Raw genomic sequence first — 26,136 nt, forward strand, 5'->3', positions numbered from 1 at the left:
AAGTTGTTTGATACAATATTAGTTCCAAAACATGTAATCACATTTTGATATACCGAATGAAAACTATCATGACTGTGAACAGACTATTAACAACCTGACTGTGCCATTTGTAGAACAGGATCTCCTTACCTCTATAGAGCACACAAGTGCACCACAGGTTTATGTGTTTTTTCGTCGTTTTCCTAGGGTTTTATTTGTCAGATTTTCTAGTCTCAAGAGTTTTGATGTCCAGTGCTAAAATCCGTCTTTATCTACATGTTTAAGAACAAGTTTGTTTTGTACCGAATTAGTCATTTCCATGATTTACGTTTGGTTATCTTTCAATGTTAACATACTTATTCAAGAGATTAATTCATCAACGATGGTTGTGAGCTAATTGAACCATAGTGGCTGCTGAAAGCGAATAATTAATTTACATTTTCACTTTGTTCACTAAACAAAATGAAATCAGATTATTTATATATATATATATATATTGTAGCTAGTGACTGTTTGTCCTTGTAATCCACTGGTGTTAGAAGTCTTTTAGAAACTTAGATAAAAACTAAACGATAATGTTCATTTCGAATTATATCACATATTTACAAGACTAGTGTGGTAAAAAGAGCAAAACACAAAGCTAAAAGCAAAAATTACGGAAAAAAGCAGCATAAAAATACACGTATAAATTGATATATTTCCAAAAATTACACAAAACAGCGCTTCAGCTTATTTTCAATGAGAGAGAGGTCACTTTCATGCATATACTTTTTTTGCAAAAAGCATAATAGCCTACGATCAGTTTATTTTGTATCTAAAATGTTATTTAGATATCAATTAATTCACTGTTTCATCTGCTTTTTAGTTAAAATCTTTACTTTCCATTTAAAACGCCATGGTCTTTAATAGACGTTTTGAAAAAGGTACAATGGAATTAAATATGATATTTGCACTGTTGATCCCTATTATTTTCACAGGCTTTGGGACCTTTAACGGCAAAATAGGAAATTAGATATTTCATGTATTTATGAGTGTGCTATTAAAGTCTCCTATCAGAGGAGCACCACCATAAGCTACGGTGTAAAGGAGACATTTATCTCTAAGGAAAGGCACACAATAATTTGAGCATTTACATATCTAATTCCCAAGTAAGGCTGTTTATTCCTCACTACTAAAATTCAAATACCTTTTAACTGTGTAAGGGTGTATGCAGTGTTGGATGGAAAGAGTGTTATTTAACAAAATATTAAAGATATGATTGAGCAGCTTTTTTTAAAAGGTTTAAAATGTTACATTTATCATGTTTATAATTTGTCTTGAAATATAAACAGTGAAAGGCATTTATCAATGATTATTTAAAAACCATAAAAACCATGGATTTTAACTATAAATAAAATAATTTGAACTATCAAGATTTAGGCCTAAAAATTTAAATATTGGAAAAAATTGATTTTAAATACTCCTAGATATAAAACACTGATTATTTAAAGTAACTCATTTTATTTATCAGATTAATAAAAATTATTTATTAAGTCAAATGTATGTGAGCCAATGCCTGGACATAGATATTTTGCAACAGCATTTTGATCGGATAACATCACCAACTGTCATGGCACTTTCTATCCGCCGATTCCGCCCTGCAGACTTATGGTTTCTTTTCCAAGAAACGAGACGTATATAAAAAGATAAAGATGTGGCATGATTGTCAACGACGCAACCCTCGACAAAAGACCAAATAACACAGAAATTAAAAAAAAAACTATAGTTCATCGTACAGTCGTCAACAGTGAACAAAGCCCATACCGCATAGTCAGCTTTAAAGGGCCCCGAAATAAAAATGTGAAATAACGAGAACCTCTGAATTACAGGCTCCTGACTTGGGACATGCTTTGTATCTGCATAACTGAAATAAAGTTTGATTTTCTTATTAAGTTTTTCATTGTTACACATTATACTTATCATTATCGACAATGATTGGAGTAATGTAGATGTTGCGCGGTTAGATTTGTAAAACTCAAAATTTACTCAAAAGAATTTTACTCTTTATACCAATTTGGTCGGTAGCCATTCGCTTTTTTTATATTTTATAATATGGTTTCCTTTTGGAGAGGCTTAACAAAAGTTGTTGATGCTGATATTATGTTTTTTAAGCACGAGATTTTGTCATTTTCATGCAAAAAAGAAATGCATGTCATAAGAATAGTTCCTTATTGGTTATATACAAAAGCATGGTATTGCAAAAATTATATCAACAACTGTTTTTATAAAAACAAAAAATGCTTATACTTAAAATATAAAACATACTGTTATATTGTTCAGTACCTTGAATCATTTTGGTTTTAATAAATACAAAGGGTTAATATTTTTACAGGACATATACCTAAAGATGGAATTGGTAAGTAAATTATACTTTTAACTCTTTATGACAAAAAGACAATTTCTATATTGCGTGTACGTCTAACACTGAATCTGCTTCATGTGTACAGATAAAAATCATATTCTTCAAGAACCTGGTTCATTTATTAGTTGCATTTGTCTTTGAAGAAATTCTCATAAGCTTTTTGTCTGTGTGTTATCTGTTATCTGTACTTATATAACCGATTAATTTTATCAAACTATTTCAACTGTCTTTGTTTTAATTTCAGTCTCTTTCTATTTTGAAGTTACACTTATACCTTTATATGCGATGTGTTGAATTTGCACAAACATGTTTAATAATTCAACATTCATGCGGGTTTTGGCAATAGTCTTGCGACTGTAATACTGTAATACAGTTGTTGAAGTCCGCCATATACAAATCTTTTCGTAAATTGTTGTTATAATAGTCAGTCTGTCATTCGATGCGTGTTATAGCTTCTTTAAGAATACAAGAAAATAAGTCGAACGCTTTATGGTCACATTTGACTATTATGTCATGTTGTTGAGTTTTAATAAATAATTATCTTAGTGGCATGCTTACTATACGTGATTTCTTATTTAAAATATTAAAATATATTTGAAACTTTTCCTTAAGTAGTACTCCGTTACTCCATATAAAAGTTTGACATTTAATTTTGTGTCTTTTTTATAAGCTTAATCAAATCTGGGTCGTATCAGGCTGCCTTCAGCGAAGCATTTTATTGCTTTTAATTTTGATTGGTCTATTTTTTCTTTTGATCATGAAAATTAATTTGTAGGTATTTAATTGTTAACTATAGACGTAAATGTTCATTTCTTTCATAGGTTGAAACTTGCACCTGATAAAAGTATTTAGTAGAGTGAAAATCTAAAGTCTTATCATGAATTGGTTATCATAACTCTACCTCTCCACAAAATTAGGTTTTGGACAATATGCATGATGATATGAGTGCAAACAGTATATACCTAATGATTTTACTAATGTATCACTCAGACTCAAGCCTCCATTTGACTTTTATGCTTTAACTTAGAGAGTGAAAAAAACAGTTTCCATCTACTGTGACTGTATGTTAAGGTAGATATGTAACAGTGTCATACATACTGACAAAATGTGTTGAGGAGTTTGCCAGTTGTCAGCATAGAATAGAAACGTTTTATTTGTCAATCAAAAGGCTCATAAACAGCATCATAATAAATACAAATTGCAATTAAAAATGAAATACATAGAGAATAATACATGGCAAAATCCGTATCATATGTCGTTTCATCCCGAGACATCAATATCAGCCCGAGGGCTTAAGGCCCGAGGGATGATATTGGTCGAGGGTGATACGGCATGTGATACGGATTTTGCCATGTATTATACGCTTTATCATATATTTCAACAGAAGAGTATTATAGTATATGAACTGTTTTCTGATCCATAGCACTGGGTTACCTTCAGTTCTGCGTTTGTCTTGTTTCAAAGCTTTAAAATAACTGCTCAATTATTTATACGAAGCACCTAGGTTACCTTACAATCTGTTGTTTTGAAAATATTTTGTTTATTATTGTATATATCTAAGTGTATTGTATTTTTTATAGTTGCATTGAGTGTGCCAAAAAATATGTTGTAAACACTTGATGTTCGTGACGTCACATACAATATGAAAACTTGATGTACGTGACGTTACATACCAAACAATGACGTCATTCCAAAAAATTACCTATTTTTAGAAAAAAAATTCTTAAGCAAAAAAAACCCTAAAAAACTGACTTTAGTCCAAAAAAAAAAGGTATGCGATACGGGTTTTACCATGCGATACGGGTTTAGCCATGCGATACGGGTTTAGCCATGCGATACAGGGTAGGTGATACAGACTGGAACCATTATTAGATATACAAAATAGCTGTATTTTGTACTAAATATATGATAAATACATGTATACTATCAGCATTGATTTTGTTGATTACAGTTGCGAAAAAATTAAACATTTTTTATGCTATGTTAAGGACGTATAAGCATAGTATATCATATCCAATGCTTGTGACCTAATAATTTTGGATATGTATGCACAACCCAGTCTTCTTCGTTCATAATAGAATGAATAATTGAAAATTGTAAATTTGAATATATTCTGTTTTTGTTCTTTTAAGTTTTGAAAGCTTCTGACATATCTATGAAGTTGTAGACTGCTTTACTGAATAGAAATGATAATTGGACTTTAACCTGCATTTGTATGACTGACCTAAAAAGGGAAAAAAGGGGGGGCACTCCAGTCATGCCTCAGTGATTCCCTATATAATCAACCATTTTTTTCCGACGAAAACGGGGGGGGGGGGGGGGGGGGGGGGGGGACCCTTGGATTCGCCTATGCATTGAACAGTTTATAACCAACAACTTTATCACTGTTACTTGATTTTGTGAATAATGTAGCAGGTAAATAAACTACATAAGTTACCAAAATATTTTTCTTGGTTGAATTGTAAACAAATAAAAAATCATGTCGTATTGAACATCACAATTGTTTCGTCCTGTCCCTTTTTTTTCAAGTTCACGTTGAAACGTTAAATTCGGCAGCCATTAAAAAAATTAATCGTACAAGATTTAACGAGAGTGGCGATACTTTTCAGATGAGTCGTGTAGAGAGAGTTATCGTTCTTTATTCCAAAACAATGCTTCTTCCACAAGTTCAAGCTAAAGCTATCATATTTAAATAGAGCGTAAATTGTAAGATCAATCAAGATATTAAAATGACTTTTTAAAAATATGTCATGATTAGAAGTTAAACAGTTTTACGCTAAGCAACCTTAAATACGAGCTGATAAAATTCTGCATAAAACTTCCTAGCATCCATATATATAAATATTGTTCGAGTACCCTGAGCAATTGACTGATTATCTTCAAGTACATCACTCTTTCGTCAAAACTACATGAGCTAAGTGATATTTGCAAATGACCAAATAGACTTGTGTTGTTATCCGCACTAGATGTACGCATTCCGAATAATTATAAAATTGCATAATATTTTTTTTGTGATGCGATTTTTACAGTGAATACAAGTATGGTTCATGCCCAATTGAATAAGTGTCTGATTTGTGAGTAACTTATTGAATAAGGGATCGCTTTGATACAATGATATTTTTTTCACTACGAATCAAAACCATTTCGTCGTTTTAAATGTATCTATTCAAGCTAATCAAATTCAACTCATTATTGACTTGTTTCAATTATATTACAGATAAAAGAAATTATGTCGATATTTACGATGCTAACGGTCTGCTACCTGGAGATCATATAAGCATATCTAGAAAAATATATAGACATCATGCAATCGTCTGGAGTGTAGAGAGTCCTACTGATGTGGTGGTCATACATTTATCTGGGAATAGGAAGGATGTCCTTGTGAGCACTATTGATAGTAGCCGTTCCAGTGTAGCAGGAACTGAAAAGAAACTTATTAAAATTGGTTCACAAGGAGTTCGAAAATATAATCACACAGGAATTACTCGTGCAGATAACAGAAAGCCACATATTGTTGCTGCAATGATATTAGAAAAAGGATTACCTAAGAAGTACAATGTTGCGTCTTTTAACTGTGAGCATTTCGCTACTTACTGCGTAACTGGAAAACCTTACTGCAAGCAAACACAAACCGAAAATCAAAAAGGAAAGAACAAATTAGATAAATTGATTGTAGAATTTAAGAACGAAATAAGTGAACAAAATGACGGTAAAGCATCATTGGAACTAGAAGAAATAGAAATAAGGTTAAAAATGAATAAACTTGAGGTACACAATGCTGTTCTTGATAACAAACTCAACACTAAAAAGTATAGTAGATTACCACCAATTAGAGGAGGCCAGTCTCATGAATGAGACTATGAACATCGAACGTCTGCAGTTAGTGATGAGTTGAACTCTTTGAAGTTTTAGACACTATAATATTTCATATTCCGGTTATGCTGAAGGAATTGTTTATGTTTATTTTACTTGAAAGTTAATTACAGTTCGCTTTACCGGATAATGGTAATTCACATTAATTTGTTTCTTAAATGATTGCTATATAATCATGGAATCAATATCATTGAGATTTCTTTGTAAAGTACAATTCACGAACGGAGTTTATTCGTTTCGTGTCAATAATTGATTTTAACTCCGGAAATCTGTCAAATATTTATTTCATCCTATGTTGTTTTTATTGAAGATATTTTGTTAAAATCACCACCGATGTGTGAGTGTGTGTTTCATATTATAGTTTGAACAATTCCATGGAGTTTGTCAATACATTATGAAATTCAAAACTAGTTTGTCAGTTGATGTTTTTTTTAACAGGTAGAAATATTGAAACTGTATTATTTGGATAAATTCCATTTTTTTTTTACATCCTATTGAGATACCTTTTAGTTTATTTTATATCATATTAAAACAGAGCACGAAGTTGAACTTTTTATTTACAATTAAAAGTAAAATTATTATTAAGTTTTGTTTCTCGCCATCATAAATCATTTCATAAAAAAATTTGTTCTTTACGTGAGCTGCTTATTGTCCATAAGCCCCAAGGGTGACTGGGGTATAGAAATATGGTCATTTGGTCTTCTCCCGACCTTCAGTAAAACGCTTGCCGAATTGGGGCGTCCGTTTGACTGTGTGGGATGTATCAAGTTCGCAGGCACGTCCGGTCAGACGGGGACGTTAAATCCGATGCCTCGTGTAAAGAGAGTGCCACGCTCTTTGCACGTTAAGAATCCTTGCAACAACTCTTTGAGGGGTCCGTAGGTGGCCTGTTGCAAGGCAAAATTTCTGTCCCTATCCACATACCCTCATTTTCTAGTGGCAGTCCAAATTTCCTTGACCATCATCCCTGATGGCCTCTTTTGTTTCTTCCTACCTATTGTATTTATTGTGAACTTGTTCTCGTCCTGAATATGCATGAAATATTTGCCACTGGACGTTAAGCAACCAACAATCAATTATTGTCCATAAAATTTCCTTCCATGTAGAATGTTGCAAAACAGTATATTGGAAAAAGAAAATTGAGAATGGAAGTGGGGATTGTGTCATAGAGATCACAACCCGACCAAAGTGCATCAAACAGCCCAAGGCCACCAACAGGCATTTAGCACAGCGACAAATCCCTCACCCGGTAGCGGTCTTCAGCTGGCCCCTTATTAAAAATGTGTTCTAGTTTAGTGAAAATGTATGTCACACTTAACTCCGACACATAAATACACTAACGTTTATAATAGCATACAAAACTAGCAAAGGTCAGAGGCTCCTGATTTGAGACAGCCACAAACATGTTAAATGAGATCTCAAGCCTCCTTTATAGCTTATTTAGAAATAACAAACACAAATCAATATGCACAATATAACTCAGTTTAAAACAAGTCGGAGTCCGATTTCACAATAGGTTACAGAAGAAACTTGCCAATATGCACAGTAAAACCCAGTGACAAACAAGTTTGAATCCGATGTCATAACAGGTTGCAGAAGAAACTAAGTAAAATGACAATGACAGTTACTGACATGCCAGTTCCAGACATCAATTTAAATAATTTAAAGATTTTGTCTTCATCATATGAAAATCAAACACTATACTTAGCGTTATGGGTTAAGCACAAAATGTATCATACCATCATAGAATATATGGGAAAAAACATCAGTATGCCTGTTGTTTCGTTGTTTTCATCATATAGTTGATGTATAAAAAAGAAGATGTGGTATGATTGCTAATTAGACAACTATCCACAAAAGAACAAAATGACACAAACACTAACAACTATAGGTAATCTCATTTTGGATTTGTTTTCTCTCAATCGATTTATGACTTTAGAACAGCTGTATACTACTGTTGCTTTTTTAAAGCATTGTTAGAAAGTGGTGAGCAGTGAAATGAAATCGAGACTGAATACTGTGCGTAAAACCAATACGTTACTTATTGCGGGCCTGTTTTTGTATTGCTATGAGTTACAAGTTATGACAAAAATCAGCTAAGACCCATCAAAACAACATCTGATAAACAAATTTAATAATACTTTTAGATATTTGGATGATATTTTGGCTCTCAATAATGACGACTTCAGTATGTATATTAAAGAAATTTATCCTGTTGAACTTACTTTAAATAAAGCTTATACTAACAATGACCACTGTCCTTTCCTCGATCTTGATATCATATCACTAACGGAAAGCTTAATACTTATATTTATGATGAAAGAGATGATTTTATCCTTTTTTAGATGAAGACGTTCCCTTGTCACCATCTTACGGTGTTAATTTATCTGGAATCTCATTGGTTACTGGTTAGACTATGCAAAATCTTTGTCAGAGAACAGTAATGTCAGATAGAGTAGTTTTTTTCAAAAGATTTAAAAGAATGACTGGAATCTCAATGGTTACTGGTTAGACTATGCAAAATCCTTGTCAGAGAACAGTAATGTCAGACAGAGAAGTTTTTTTTTCAAAAGATTTAAAAGAGTGACTGGAATCTCAATGGTTACTGGTTAAGACTATGCAAAATCCTTGTCAGAGAACAGTAATGTCAGACAGAGTAGTTTTTTTTCAAAAGATTTAAAAGGGTGACTGGAATCTCAATGGTTACTGGTTAGACTACTGGTATGCAAAATCCTTGTCAGAGAACAGTAATGTCAGATAGAGTAGTTTTTTTTCAAAAGATTTAATAGTGACGGGAATCTCATTGGTTACTGGTTAGACTATGCAAAATCTTTGTCAGAGAACAGTAATGTCAGATAGAGTAGTTTTTTTTCGAAAGATTTAAAAGAATGACTGGAATCTCAATGGTTACTGGTTAGACTATGCAAAATCCTTGTCAGAGAACAGTAATGTCAGATAGAGTAGTTTTTTTCAAGACTTAAAAGAGTGACTGGAATCTCAATGGTTACTGGTTAGACTCTGCAAAATCTTTGTCAGAGAACAGTAATGTCAGACAGAGTAGTTTTTTTCAAAAGATTTAAAAGAGTGACTGGAATCTCAATGGTTACTGGTTAGACTATGCAAAATCCTTGTCAGAGAACAGTAATGTCAGATAGAGTAGTTTTTTCCAAAAGACTTAAAAGAGTGACTGGAATCTCAATGGTTACTGGTTAGACTATGCAAAATCTTTGTCAGAGAACAGTAATGTCAGATAGAATAGTTTTTTTTCAAAAGACTTAAAAGAGTGACTGGAATCTCAATGGTTACTGGTTAGACTATGCAAAATCCTTGTCAGAGAACAGTAATGTCAGATAGAGTAGTTTTTTTCAAAAGACTTAAAAGAGTGACTGGAATCTCAATGGTTACTGGTTAGACTATGCAAAATCTTTGTCAGAGAACAGTTATGTCAGACAGAGTAGTTTTTTTCAAAAGATTTAAAAGAGTGACTGGAATCTCAATGGTTACTGGTTAAGACTATGCAAAGTCCTTGTCAGAGAACAGTAATGTCAGATAGAGTAGTTTTTTTCAAAAGATTTAAAAGAGTGACTGGAATCTCAATGGTTACTGGTTAGACTATGCAAAATCCTTGTCAGAGAACAGTGATGTCAGATAGAGTAGTTTTTTTCAAAAGACTTAAAAGAGTGACTGGAATCTCAATGGTTACTGGTTAGACTATGCAAAATCCTTGTCAGAGAACAGTAATGTCAGACGGAGTAGTTTTTTTCATAAGATTTAAAAGAGTGACTGGATCTCAAAGGTTACTGGTTAGACTATGCAAAATCCTTGTCAGAGAACAGTAATGTCAGACAGAGAAGTTTTTTTTCAAAAGATTTAAAAGAGTGACTGGAATCTCAATGGTTACTGGTTAAGACTATGCAAAATCCTTGTCAGAGAACAGTAATGTCAGACAGAGTAGTTTTTTTTCAAAAGATTTAAAAGAGTGACTGGAATCTCAATGGTTACTGGTTAGACTATGCAAAATCCTTGTCAGAGAACAGTAATGTCAGACAGAGTAGGTTTTTTTCCCAAAAGATTTAAAAGAGTGACTGCAATCTCAATGGTTACGGGTTAAGACTATGAAAAATCCTTGTCAGAGAACAGTAATGTCAGACGGAGTAGTTTTTTTCAAAAGATTTAAAAGAGTGACTGGAATCTCAATGGTTACTGGTTAGACTATGCAAAATCCTTGTCAGAAAACAATAATGTCAGACAGAGTAGTTTTTTCAAAAGATTTAAAAGAGTGACTGAAAACAGTAATGTCAGACAGAGTAGTTTTTTCAAAAGATTTAAAAGAGTGACTGGAATCTCAATCGTTACTGGTTAGACTATGCAACATCCTTGTCAGAGAACAGTAATGTCAGATAGAGTAGTTTTTTTTTCAAAAGACGTAAAAGAGTGACTGGAATCTCAATGGTTACTGGTTAGACTATGCAAAATCCTTGTTAGAGAACAGTAATGTCAGATAGAGTAGTTTTTTTCGAAAGACTTAAAATAGTGACTGGATTCCAATAGTTACTGGTTAGACTATGCAAAATCCTTGTCAGAGAACAGTAATGTCAGTTAGAGTAGTTTTCTTTTCAAAAAACTTAAAAGAGTGACTGGAATCTCAATGGTTACCGGTTAGACTACCGGTATGCAAAATCCTTGTCAGAGAACAGTAATGTCAGATAGAGTAGTTTTTTTCAAAAGACTTAAAAGAGTGACTGGAATCTCAATGGTTACTGGTTAGACTACCGGTATGCAAAATCCTTGTCAGAGAACAGTAATGTCAGATAGAGTAGTTTTTTTTCAAAAGATTTAAAAGAGTGACTGGAATCTCAATGGTTACTGGTTAGACTATGCAAAATCCTTGTCAGAGAACAGTAATGTCAGATAGAGTAGTTTTTTTCAAAAGATTTAAAAGAGTGACTGGAATCTCAATGGTTACTGGTTAGACTATGCAAAATCCTTGTCAGAGAACAGTTATGTCAGATAGAGTAGTTTTTTTTCAAAAGACTTAAAAGAGTGACTGGAATCTCACTCCCGATTAATATAGCACTATCGTTCTATGCAATATAATGTGTCAGGCATTATACACGAAGCTATCAACTATTATATCAAAATGAAACTAGGATAAGGGGGGAGTTTGTTCAATTAAAAATAAATTGTGTAAATTAAAATATGCCTTTTAGATGGTTAAACCAAATAAATATTATCAAGTGAAACCCTTTAAACACATTTCATTCGAAATATGAAAAATGTTCCATTTTGTTTTGTTGTTTCAAAAACTAAAAATAAATTTTGTCGATAAGTTTTTTTTGGAGAAATTCAATAACGGTTTAGCTTATGGACATTATAAAATTCAAAAATGGTGCTATGTGTTGTGTTAAATTTTTAATTTCACATGTGTTATATTATGTTGCAAATAAAATACTTTATACGTAAGTTTTACAATCTTTTCTTAAACAATCCAATTTAATACTGGAAAATTCATATACATTGGTCAACCTTAGAAAATACGTCATCTGACAATAACGTCAATTTCATTTCTACGTCACAACAAAAAAAAAAGCATGGCAAATGCACCCTCACTTAAGGATACCTATCAGGGGCCTGTAATAGATAATGGACTACACATAGGTCCATGTATCCAATGCTTATGATAAGAAGGCTTTTAACAATTTTTTACAAAGTATTGATTTTGTGGATGTATACTACTTGTATGGGAGATGTGCAGCAACAGTCTACCATATTATGGGTTCATGAGACCAGACAAAAAAAATAAAAAGCTATTAATGGAAAATGGAGTTCAGGCTTCTTAAAGACCGACAAGCCATTGGCCAAATTCAGTGGAACAAGTATCAAACTGGTGAACATATGGCTTATGCCATAAGAGGAACCCTACACAGAAGGTATATCAACTCATTTTCTTTAAATTAAGTAAATTTCTAAAAGATACTATTTTGTTCAGATTGAAAAAACCAAGATGTGTTTATCACTCCGAATCAAATTCATGTCATTAATGGTCATTTTATTGTCAAATAGACATTGTTTGTATTGAACATGACGTTACTGTTAGTCGATGGCACATTTTGCAATTCCCTTAGCTGTGCGTTTTTCTTTTTGCATTATTTCATCTTCTGCCACTACATCAAATATTAAACTGTACATTTTTGGACGCAGGGCTACAACCTCGTTTTATTGGGAGACCTGCAAAATATAAACAATCACATTTACAGCCCGCATAGCACGTTTTTTAATGGCGGATTTGTACTGGGGTTACTAAATTATTTGACCCCCAGGAACTCCATGATTATCTTCGTTCCAAATATGTAGATCAGTGTGGAATAAATAAACAGTTTATCGTTGAGGACATGTGGAATATATCAGGGGAAATAACACAGGAACAATTCCTGGATGTATTGAAACGTGCAACAAGACAAATACAGAGGTGTGAGGCACAAATACTTTTGTTTTATATTAAGTTCGGTTACTTTTTGGAGCGTGTCAAAGCTTGGCACGAAAATTTATACAATAAAAATGAAATTAAAGAATCATGGCGTGATTGGTTAAAAACAAATGCAGATAACTCGGATAGACATGCAAGAAGGTTACGGAATCTCTCTAGGGTTCTTATAGATTATCCCCAGTTTGGTTTGGTTGGATTGCCAGTTTCCTATTTCACGACTGGTAAATTAGAGAATTTGAACACTCCTGGTTATATCACATATACACAAACATTTGACTCCCCTTTTAACACCCTACCCCATACTAAAGAACCAATGAAAAGCTTAAGCTCGTCTTAAACAATCCAATTTAATACTTAAAAATTCATATAAATCGGTCGTCTTAAAATTACGTCCTAATTCATTTCTACGTCACAACAAAAAAATCATGGCAAATGCACACTCACTTAAGGATACCTAAAAGGGGCCTGCAATAGATTATGGAATAGACAAAGGTCCATGCATCCAATGCAAGAACAATGCTTATGAAAAGAAGGCTTTTCAACAATTTTTTTTACAAAGTATAGAATTTGTGGATGTATACTACTTGTATGATAAATGTGTAACAACAGTCTGCCATATTATGGGTTCATGAGACCAGGGAAAAAATAGAAAGCCATTTATGGAAAATGGAGTTCGGGCTTCTAAAAGACTTACAAGCCATAAGTCAAATTCAGTGGGAAAAGTTTCACACCGATGAACGTGTGGCTAATGCCATAAGAAGAACCCTACACAGAAGTTATAAATGTTTACTTTAATGAAATAGCGCTTAACTCATTTTCTTTAAATTAAGTTAATTTTTAAAACATACTATTTTGTTAAGATTGACTGCTAAAAATATCAAATATTGATTGTCCTGAACAAAAGAAACTCCTCATTTTTAATTTGACATTGTTAATTATTACTGACTAAATTCTGAAAATATTATTTTTACACAAACATTGAATCTAAAAGCCATACCTATTTTAATTTATTTTATTTATTATATTTCTTTTTATATACTAGAGCATATTTATTAGTTTTGTTGTAGGGAATCAAAACACATCAGAAAGTGTAAGGAATTAATGGAGAAAAGAGTCACAAGTACTTGTATTCAAGAAGAAATAGACTGAAAACATAAAGATAAGGATGATGAAATAAAATTCATCCTCCTTCTTAACAGGAGGTTGAATGATTTAAATAACAAAAAAGATGAGAAATAAACTCAATGAGAAATTTAGTTTTTGTTATTGCTTGTAATTATACTGCTCTTTTAGGGCGTCTTTGATTGACAATAAAAATATTGTATCGTATTGTAGAAACTAACTAATTTCATATATAAGAACCGCTATGTTAATAGGCTTAGGCCTATAGTAAATAGACCTTGTTGGAACAGACCTTTTATGGTCCTTATGTAAACATGATCCAAAACCTGTTTTCGAACCACACAAATGTCGTCAATACTATCAGAACTTGTGTATTTCATATGTTTTGACATAATTATGCATTTCTACGAATACACCATATTGAATTACTGCTTGAATGAACCATCGAAGAAATGTAGGAAATATGAATATAATGCTAGATTTCTTCATACATTTTGTATGGCCACGTATTAGTTCAAACGTTACCTTCTGTCACAGAGCCCTTTGTTTACTGTCAAACATACATTTCCTTTGTTAGTGACGTCACACAGGTAATGGAAAATAAATTGTCAACTCATGTCGCTGTCTAGTATATATAACAAAGAGATCAATATAAAAACAAATATATCCTAAAAAAAAAAAATATTACTTAATTAATAAAGACAAGTACTTAATTTAGATCCTTGAAAACAACTGCACTTAAATAATAGTATTTTAATAAATGTCGCCAAATCACATCACGTAGATTAACTTGTACCGTAACCATGCAAGTTTTTGGAAATCATATATTTTCTTTGTTATCGACGTCACATAGGTAAATGAAAAAATAATGACATTACATGTCCCTGTCAAATGATTTCGAACAGATCAATTTACGAGTAGAACGCACTTTTAATTCAAGTAACGACCAGTTCATACATACATACAACGATGAAGATCTGCATTCATAATATAATCTTCACCTATGTTCACAAGCAATAAAGGCAAACATTCGCATGGTTTTACTTGTACCACGAACGTGCAAGTATTTTTCATTTACAGGTAAATAAAAAAACTTTGACGTTACTAGTAGCGGTATCTAATTTGTACTTCAATGGTGTAAGAAAGTAATATTTGGCTTAATTGTTACCTTAAACAAAACAACTACTCCATTTTGTTTAACTTCTTTTGAACACTGGATTTGGCATTCAGGTATATGAAATATATATATATGTCAGTAAAAGTATCTGTATCTGGAAGAGGACCAGACCTTCGTGGGATTAGGTTCGGGCCAGTCCTGAGCAATGTCGTAGGAGAAAGTCGCAGACAATAAGTTACGGACTATTTTTGTCTCATATCAGGACATAAAGTCACAATTCAGTTTTAAGATATTTTTTCTTTGAACAAGACTACCCTAATTTTATTTCTTGAACTATTTTATATGAAGCAACTTTGTAATGGTTAACAATCACGTAATTTTACAAGTCGGATCCGCATAAACGTTAGCGGTGGTTACGCGTGCGTTTTATTTTCAATGAGACGCTTGTATCTAATGTAAACTATGGCGGCGGCAAAATACCGTCTGTGGACCGTCCCGAAATTGAAGGCAGAACTGAGTATTAAGGGTGCAGTAATCACAGGCAGAAAGGCAGATCTGATTGATAGGTATATGATGACTTAAATCATGTCAAATGCACAATATTTTATGGGATACTAACGACTTTAAAGTCTGCCTAAGTACAGTGAGTATGTGGAAAAAACGTCATAACTTACAAACGTAATAGTCAATTTTTAGTTGTTGTATGCATTTCATATAAAGTATATTTTTTTGGTATTCCATGTTAGATTTTGATGAACTTGGCACCAAAAGAAGCGGAAATGTCTGAAGTATAATTTTGTTTAATTGGAATTGATATTTTGTCAATCGTTTTTCTTTTTTTTTTGGTCTTAAAAGGGGTACTTTTTTTAACAATTTGATTAAGTTGAAATATAGAACAATCTTATCACATGCACTTATTTCTATCAGTTGGAAGGTCTACTTTCCATGTTCTTATATTATTAAATAACATGGATAGAAAGTGAAAGAATCAAGGGCCTGTGAAACTTATAAACAAAACAATAACATGCAAAAAAAATCCTTGTTTTTATACTGTATGATACAGTATCAATATAATAAAATATTTTAAAATTCTTCGCAACAAAAGTTTAACCAAATAAAAAAAAATCCTTTTAAATGTCCTAATTATTACATAGAAATAAATTGTTTTAATTTTGAATTCACACACTAATAATTATGCTTATAGACTGGTTGCATATGACAGAAATCACAACTTCAAACCACCCCTCATAGAAATTCCAGAGGCTACAGACATAGAATGGCCAAAACATGGATATAAGCAGCTTATAGCAGATCACAGATTGGTATTTTCTAAAGTAACCAGAGAGCAAATTGATGGCTATTTTTTATTTAGATTAGCAGGTTAGTATCTCCATGGTGGTAAAGTATTTTAAAGTGAAAGTTACCAAACAAACATATTGCATTTGCCAATCATGTCTCATAATGTAAATAAATTAAAAGTGTTTAAACAAGGTACATAATGATAGATTTTGATTTAGTCGAACTATATAAAATACCATTTTGAAAATAAAGTGGCGTCCATATTAAAACAATTCTGTAATTTTCACCAGTAAATGTTCATTTAAAAATCCTAAAATCATTTATATATTATTTATATATGTTGTTATTTTTACAGGTGATAAGCAGGTGAATGGCGACATAAAGGCATTGGAGAAAGGCAGAGATTTGCTACAAGCGAAAAAAATCTTGGCTTGTTCTGTACTTATCCTTGTTGATGGTATTTTCCTAAGTGGTATTGTTGGGGCAGCCATGAAAAAACAGGTTTGCATCATTAACAGTTTTGTCCCATCCTTATAACATTTATATAACGTGTGTTATAACTTAAATGTGGAATATTCTATTTGAGAAAATAATACAAAAAAAAGAAGATGTGGTATGATTTCCAATGAGACAACTATCCACAAAAGACCAAAATTACACAGACATTAACAACTATAGGTCACCGTACATCCTTCAACAATGAGCATAGCCCATACTGCATAGTCAGCTATAAAAGTATCCCATAAGACAATGTAAAACAATTCAAATGAGAAAACTGGCAGCCTTGTTTATATAAAAAAATGATTGAAAAACAAACGACAACCACTGAATTACAGACTTGGGTCAGGCATATACATAAAAAATGTGGTTAGGTTAAAAATTTTGGCAGGATCCCATCCCTCCCCTAACCTGAACCAGTGGTATAACAGTACAACATAAGAACGAACCATAAAAATCAGATGAAAAAGGCTTAACTCAAACCATGTCTAAGATGAAATAAGTGTTATTGATTTTTGCTTCATGTTTTCCAATTTTCATGATTATACTCTGTAATACTTTTTCAATAACCATTATTGTATCTCTTTCAGTTTATTTTTATTGAGTGAATGCTCTGCCAAACCAATATATGCTCAAATAAAATCATCTGATTTGTTTTTAAAATTAAGCTTCACTTATTTTTTTTATTTGCAGGTAACTTACAACTATCACATCAAACTTGACAAATCTGGCAGCCCAGTTAATTCTAAGTGTGAATGTCCAGCAGGAAAGGGTCCCAACGCCACCTGCAAGCATGTAGCTGCAGTGCTGTTAATGGCTGATGTTTTTTCTAATACTGGAGAAATTTCAATACAGAAGTCATGTACAGAAGGTCTACAAACTTTTCAACAACCAAAGACATATTACAATGGTAACTTCTTTTAACTGACTGTCCTGTAAAAGCCATTTATTTCAACCAAAGAATTGAGAGAATAAACAAGTTTCATTTCTTTATATCTTATGTCCCACCGTAAATCAACAGTACAAGAAGTTTTACGTCATTATTGTTCTAAAAAGTTAAACATATATATGGAAACATGTCAAGGTTCAGAAAAAATATCTCCGCCATGCCTCTGACTAGAGTTTTTGTCTCTTGTTTTCGTTCATTTTTAATTATTTAATATTTTAGGTGCTCCAGTGAAAATTGAAAAATTGGCTAAAAGAAAACCAACTGAAATATTAGAAGACCCAAGACCACAGAAATACAGAAATATGGAAGGGTTTACAGACCATGTCAGAAACACCATGATTAACTTCTGCTCTCAATCTTCTCAAGACCTTACACTGAGATATATTTTTCCTGCAGCTGATATACAGGTACAATGGAAGTTAAGGTTAACAAGAAAAACTTGAAAAATATTTTAATTTTAAATAGAATTAACAAATTTAAGGTAATACAAAGAATAAAATTAACAATAAACAACATTAACAACTTATACACTCACATAGTCATATATATTAATAAACCTATTTGAATCATACACATGATAAAGACAAAAAATTTGCATGTTCTTGATTTTTGGAAAATTTACCTTGCCTTTCTATTTTTAAACATGACACTGTTCTTGTAAATTCAAGTAACTGGTATTAAATAATCCAAAAAACTATATATCAAGTAAAGAAAGCAAGTACCCTTGAGTTTTCATATTGTCAAATTCACTGTAATACAATGTATGTAGTATATCGCTATAAATTTTGTTAGTCAAAGGTAGATAACTCCATGTTTAAAAAATAATTCAAATCATGTGCATTGTAGTTTGATTTTATATGCACATGGCTTCTTTAATATAGTTTTGAATTTGTATTTCAGACTGCCCAGCTTGATCATGCCTACCTGTCATTACCATTTGCTGAATATTGGGTCGATAGAGCTTTACTGGTAAGATGAAAGATTCATCAATTTATATGTAAATCATTGCCAATACAAGGAAACTCCAAAATATCTGGTCATGTACAATAAATATTAATGTATAAAAACCCTTAAATATTTTTACGCTAAAGTTTAACAATTCATAAGCACTAAATAAGAAATATTCAGCTTTCATATAGCATATAGGGTACCACTAACCATAAAATTTACTGATCATTGTTGTACTCTAAATAATTCAGTTTTTATTCACTTAATTTTCAAAACAGAATAGTCACATTTATAAACATGTTTGACTGTGTATTCAGTACCTAGGTCCAAAATACTTGTATTTCAATAAAAAAACATCTTATGATTGGATAAATGTTTCTATTTCTGAATAAAATAAAAAGGATTGCTTGAATTCATGAAATATCCTATAAACTATATAAAATATCTTTATATATAAAAAATAATCAATTATGTTATCTTATAAATCTTATCTTACATGTCTTTTATATATATATATATATCTTATAAACTATATGAGATATCATATACATAGTTTATAAGATATCTTATATAATGTCTAATATATCTTATATAGTGTATATTAAAGATATATTACATAGTTTATAGGATATCTTATGTACTTTATAATATCTTAATATAGTTTATAAGATATATCTCATATATTATTTTTATGAGATATCTTATGAACTATATGAGATATATCTTATAAACTATATGAGATATATCTTATAAACTATATTAGAAATCTTTTAAGATCTTTTAACTATATAAAAATTAAAAAAAACTGCTTTCTTCATTTACAGGCTGGAAATTTCTTAACGTCAAGATTTTATACTGATTTCACTACTATTTTAGGTTACAGAACAACAGGCAAAATTGGCTGAAAAGGAGTCAAGAGGACAATCCAGCAATAAGAAATGGTTTTATTTAAGACAGTGGAGGATTACAGCATCTAGATTTGGAGAAATTTCAAAAATTACCACAAGGAGAAATATACAAAAATTATGTGAATCATTGTGTTCCCAAAAGTTCTTAAAGGTGAAGTCTGTATTGCATGGTAAAATGTATGAGCAGAAGGCAATAACACAGTTTGAAAAAAAGTTTCAAATGAAATGTCAACCATGTGGACTGTTTATATCTGCTGACAAACCATTTCTTGGAGCTTCCCCGGACGCTTTAATTGGAGATGATTGTGTTGTGGAGGTGAAGTGTCCATATACAGGACGAGATGAGAGCATTGTTCCAGGTGTTAATTTTTCTTTCTTGGAATATGACAAAGATAACAATATAACATTAAAAAAATCATCAAACTATTATGACCAAATTCAGGGTCAACTATTTTTATCAAATAGAGAACATTGTTATTTTATTGTGTACACATTCAAAGACCTCTTTGTTGAGAAAATTGGAATTAATCATGACTACTGTGTTGGTTGTCTGCTGCCAAAGTTGGAATTGTTTTACTCCAAACACTTTAGGCCATATATTGCCTCAATACTATAAAAAAATTAATAAAATTATTGAGACTTTATATTTTTTAATTTGTTATCTCCCTTCTGATTTATAATCAATTGAAGCCCCCCCTCTTTTTATGGATAATTCTCAATTCATGACATCCCCCCTCTTTTCCTCCAATAATGCTGAACTTGATAAAAAAATAATTAAACATACTCAAAGAAATAAGAGCATTAGGCACCGAAAATGTCATACATGTATTTACGACAAGCCAAATTAGTTAAAAAGTATAATTACATTTTTTGTAATTAGTGGATACATCTCAGGAGTATACTTTAGAACTATGAAAATATGGCCAATTTTACTATCTTTGGTTAAATTACAATATAAATATAAAAATGGGACCCTTTGAAAATCTAAGCAAATTTATCAACAATTGCATTTTTGAAATTTGTCAATGCAAAACAAACAAATACAATTCTGTTACTTAATGACAGTTTGGTGTTTGGAAGTTCGGACTTAAGAATTTTAAAACGTTTGGCTAATCCTATAACACGTTCTATATGGATACGCTTGGATGCAACACGTCTATCCCTCACAATTTCTTCTGGCTCTAGTTGTGATTTTCCTTTCAGCATTGTAGGCGTATTAACATACACATCGTTGTTTGCAAAGAGGTCTTGAACCATTATGCCTCGATCCGCCATTATACTATCCCCAGATTCAAACCTGGTATTATCTAAAAGACTTGAGTCTTCAATAATCTGCCTGTCACTGGTAGATCCCCCATAGCAGTCTGAAATATAGGATATAGCACCTCTTGGGGTACACCCGACCATAGTTTTCACAGTATGTTTGTGCTTGTAGGATGACCAAGTCACACTCTGAATGTTAACGTCTTGAGATTTCTGGATAGGAATCTCGGTAGCATCAAGAATAACTCTCGTCCTTGGAAATTTTCTATGAAAATCTACTGGCATATGCTTATCAACAATGTCTCTTGATGGCCAAATATTTAATTCATTCAATTGAAAATAAAGGAAGTTAATCCAGGTATTAAAAATCCTAGCAATGGTTGAAACAGATAAATCAAATAGCAAGGATAACTCTACATCTTCTTTGGCACATCTAAGTTTAATCAATGTTATAAAAAGCTGATCCGATGGATGAAGGGTTGAACATTTATATTTGAGCTCATATGCAGCAGGACCTAGTGCATGGAATAAGAACATAAAATGTTCATAAGATTTAAAACCTGTATAAAATGAAACTGCCTTTGGATTGTCCATAAACCTCTCAATCGAATACCGACCAAGTAACTCGCATTGGATCTGCATGTCCTTGGGTACATGTACGTCAGGCTCTGAAGGTAAGGAAATATCAGTACTATTTGATGTTGACTCAATTTCAACCTCTTGTTGTACTCCTTGGTTAAGAGCTGTGTCCACACTCATGGCTTTTCTAGATTGCATTCTTAAAGCTCTAGGGCTTACAATATTTATTTTGGGACGCTGATGGTACTGCATCTACCTTTAGTCTACTTCGATCACCTGGAAACAAAGCATGAAACTGATTTTAAAAATATTGCACACATGTGCTTGGAAACCATTTTTTTTTTATTTTGGCAATATAACTACCATCTATATGTACATTGTACACGTATTCTGCATTATTTTTGTTTATATTGCAGTGGGGATAGCACTATACATGTATTACTTTACATACATTTATAAATAATAAGACTTATTAAGATTTTATTTAATTGGGTTAAACAAGAAATCTTTGTTCCACATCCAATCACACGCTGACATTGAGTAAGTTTATCTATGGCAAAAAACAAGTCTCCATGTTGCAGGTGTGACCTATAATTGGTGGTACATGTATTTAAAAATTAAGTAACTTTGTTGTGTGAGTCAAGGCTCAAAGCTGAAGCTGTAATTTGACTATCATGCATAATTGCTTATTTTTATAATTTATGTATTCAATGTAGAGTTGGTTGGCAATTTCTTAGGTTTAAATCATTTCAATTTGTGCCTTATGAAACCTGAAGTGGATACTTTCATGTAATAAAACAACTCATTGATAACAAACAGCTCATTTTAAATTATGAGCCACTGACATTTTTTACATACATTTGTAACTCTCTTTAACATCAATTTATGGAGTTGACAGTTAATTTATTTTTTATTTATCTGAAATTATTTTAATCCCAATTTTCCATTGATTGTTACAGTACATGTATGATCATATTATTATTAAAAAGATAAGGATATTATTCTATCATTAAATAATGCTGTACTCACATTCTCTTTACTTGCACAGTCTTCCTAAAAAAGGAAAACAAAACCACAAAGCAACACGAACTTTAAAACACAAAAATTCATGCTAAAACAATATTTTTTTTCAGAAACAATATGTCAGTCAGCTGTGATAATGATTGTGCCCAATACATAATCTTTGAACATTAATTTACAGGTGTTAAGAAATACTATTCATAAAAAAATTTACACATTATAGTGATAGAAAAGGTAAAACACAGGCTTGAACAGTTGATGTAACTTTTGATATCAATACAAAGCTACTTAAAAAAAAATTAAAAAATTATACCTTCCACCCCCTAAAAACACTTTCTGGTCACTAAAAATCCAACTACTGACATTATAATGCATGCCGATAATTTTAAGAGTAATAGAATGCAAATAAACTACCTGTAGATCATACAAAATTTACCTAATAATGTCTCCTTGTAATCATTTACTGTAAAATGTTGATGACAAACAATGTCGTGCTTTCCCGGTTTCCATAGACCTTTGGTGGGGTCGGATCTTTTTAGGGCAACCCTCCACTTAAGACACAGCTCAGGATTTGAAGGGAATTTGTGACCACCACTCACAGAACATCCTGGGACACAACATCTTGTTGGCATCCTGTTTTACGTCAGAACGTTAGAGACCGCCATACATTTACATTAGTTACAAGCGTCTAACTGATAAAAAAACGCTCAGGTAACCACCGCTAATTTTCCGGCTGAAATCGGTGATTGTTAACCATTCAATATGTGTGCAATGAATATCATTTATGATCTTATAATTGTTATGAAAACAAAATGTCATAATGGCTAACTACCTCAACGGCTTCATTCTGCCATGAAATATGGTTATTTGAATAATATATATGTATGAAGATACGTATAAGATCCATCATTAAAAATGCATAATCCTTCTTGAGAGACAAAGTACGCAATGATCTTACCTTTGGCATCGAGTTCTAAAGGTCAAAAGATAAGTATTTAATTTGATTATATTTCCATTCTTTTTAATTTGAAATCTAATAACATTAGTTACACCTTGGCCTGAAAGTTCCTCACCGATTTCTTCCACGGTAAGCAGTTGGAAGGCAAACGCCTGAATCTGACAGTTAAAGGTCAATTTGTCGACAAAAAAAAGACCCGTATGTAAAAGGTTTACGCCCACAAACAGCGCCACCTATAATTTTGTCTACGGCATCTTTGAGAACGATGTCCCGTTCTGTAGTAAATTAAAACATTAAATTAACTAAAACATATAAAAGTAAGTGTAAAAAACAGATTGAAAGATATATTTGCAGATGACTGGTTATGCATGATACGCTGGCAATGTGCGCAATGTCCTTTAATCGAAGATTGAAAATTAGTTTGTTTCCTACGTCAAAATGGCGGATTTCAATGTTTACATTTTTTCCTCTATTTATAATCTGACACAATTTCATATCCAATCATTTATTAGCAATTTTATTATTGATCTTTGGAGATCATCCAATTAGATTTGCCGTTAGAAAGTGGCTATACGTTACCAGCCATCGTTACAAAGTAGCCATGTGTTTTGTGGGGATACCTTGGGAATGTTGTGTATTCAAAAGTTACGGTAAAAATCAATGTTTTCTTCATAATATTTCCATGCATACACAAGTCATACCACCAAATCCATTCTTTACAGACCTCATAAGGTAAACAGACATATTTAGCTGTCTGCTTTAGCAAAAATTCGTGTAAATAAGGCCTGATGGGTCGTTTTGAATTCAAGTACAGCCGACAAACACGTGGTAGATTGTTTATGTTTGACAGTTTGCTTTACCTTAATTGCACGTCGATGTTACATATATACTTAGCAATAACCTTTATCGTGTTATACTTTCAAGAGTTATATAAAACATCTTGTCTAAGAAACTGGTCTAGCGAGGTGCAGGGACTTCCTTTACTAGGTCTTTAAATAGTGAGGGTGTAATATGTGATGTTTACAAATTACCATATTTACATTACAGCATTTTTTTTTGCATTTGATATATTTCATATACATGTACATTTTATGTACACAAAGAACAATAGAGTAAATAAACATGCATGGATTTAAGACATTTAATTCCCACCCTAGGTATAAAATTTTATACTCATTATACATTGGAACAAATAGAGCAGATTGCAATTGACATTATTATGTATTAAATGTCTAAAATCCTGATTGATGGGGCCAAATCCTCAACATATTTTTTTCTATAAAGTATACAGCAGCTCCTCCAAGGATTAGTAAGGGAATACTTTACATATAGTCCAATGGCTAAGTCCTGTCTTTTTTGTCTCTGATTATTCCTTATTTATATTATCATTTCTATTATTCTCTTGTACATGCAGTAAGACAAAAGCTATTGGTACTCTTATTTTCCTCATTTGCCTGAAAACAATGGAATGTATTCATTGCTGATGTATGTAAAGTGACTTGTAATTTAACTGTCACTGCTAACAGGTACTTGGACTCTGGTGATAAGTTTCTAGACTGTTATCTTATTGGCAATTATACCATATTTAAATGTCAGTTTCCCCTTTATAACTTTTAAAGAAAAGAATTAAATGACAGTATAATAAGTTGTAAAAAATTTGAAATGTTTAGCACAAGTGCAAAATTTAATTGGCATATTCAAGAAAATCTAGAGATATTGAAAAATGTTGCAAATTAAAATAAATGTTTTGCACTCAGAAAACTATAAATACAGTACAGATATTGTTTTAATTAAGACTTTGAGAATATTTGCCTGTTTAATAATCATGATAATAGAAGATATAAATGTTATACCCTTTTTTTCTAATATATGTGTGGCCCTGGTCTGGCTGTGGTTTAAAATCTAAGAATGGAGTTGGTTATATTCATGTTTATCTTATTTATATCAACATTATTGTGTCAATTATATAAATCATTGTAACACATTACTTTGCTCTTCATGGCCTTTTTTAATTGGAATAAAATATCTTATCTTATCTTATACCACATCTCTTTTATTTTAGTACTAACAGGTTAATTTTAAAAGCATTTGAAGTAAGTGAGATGTTGACAAGCTTTTATATAGTCCATGATTGTAAATACAGATAATATCATGAGATTTTTTTATAAAAGTAAATAATGTGATTAAATTGATTATCTCAATTAAAAGAACTGACATTCTTATTTGATACTATGAGATTATTTCTGATATCAGAATAATAAATATCTTATTGTTGTCCTTTTTACAAAAAAACATTAACATACTTAATTTAAGTCAGTTTTATTTTTGTCTATGACTACTATAACATGGGAAGTGGCCGTGCAATCTCTATGTTATACATTGTAGTGTTCTCAGGTTTTTGTTTTTCAATTGATTATGCATTTTAGCGCAGGTAAGTATGAATTTGGATTAAATTTGAAGTTGATTCAGTATATTTTATGATATAATACCACTATTGTATTTCAACAAAGCATTTTCAAACTTTATTTACTGGTCAGCTTTATAGCTTATTATTCAATCAATAATTCAATTGAATACACTCAACAGTTGGTTGCAGGACTATTGAATTCAAATATAAGAAGAAGAAAAATAAAGCAAAATTTGAAATAATACATATAATAGGAATTATGATGAGAACTGCATGATATCAGGTTGCAATACAGCTTTTGCTCAGTTATCTTTGTGTTGATTATTAT

The 26,136-nt window shown here is 31.7% G+C and overlaps 2 protein-coding genes across 2 annotated transcripts; one reads left to right on the forward strand and one right to left on the reverse strand.

Moving 5' to 3' along the window:
- Positions 1 to 15,333: 15,333 nt before the first annotated feature.
- On the forward strand, positions 15,334 to 20,225 carry LOC134717599 (uncharacterized). Its single transcript, XM_063580092.1, has 7 exons — positions 15,334 to 15,545; positions 16,184 to 16,359; positions 16,634 to 16,779; positions 17,470 to 17,686; positions 17,945 to 18,132; positions 18,626 to 18,694; positions 19,550 to 20,225. Exons 1-7 carry the CDS (start codon positions 15,442 to 15,444, stop codon positions 20,195 to 20,197), a joined length of 1,548 nt encoding a protein of 515 aa, XP_063436162.1. The 5' UTR covers positions 15,334 to 15,441; the 3' UTR covers positions 20,198 to 20,225.
- Positions 20,226 to 20,565: 340 nt separating this feature from the next.
- LOC134717600 (uncharacterized) lies at positions 20,566 to 21,675 on the reverse strand. The gene has a single exon (XM_063580093.1). The coding sequence runs from the start codon at positions 21,673 to 21,675 to the stop codon at positions 20,566 to 20,568; it is 1,110 nt and encodes a 369-aa protein (XP_063436163.1).
- Between the last annotated feature and the right edge of the window lie 4,461 nt (positions 21,676 to 26,136).

Source organism: Mytilus trossulus, chromosome 5, assembly GCF_036588685.1.
Source record: "Mytilus trossulus isolate FHL-02 chromosome 5, PNRI_Mtr1.1.1.hap1, whole genome shotgun sequence".
NCBI lineage: Eukaryota > Metazoa > Mollusca > Bivalvia > Mytilida > Mytilidae > Mytilus > Mytilus trossulus.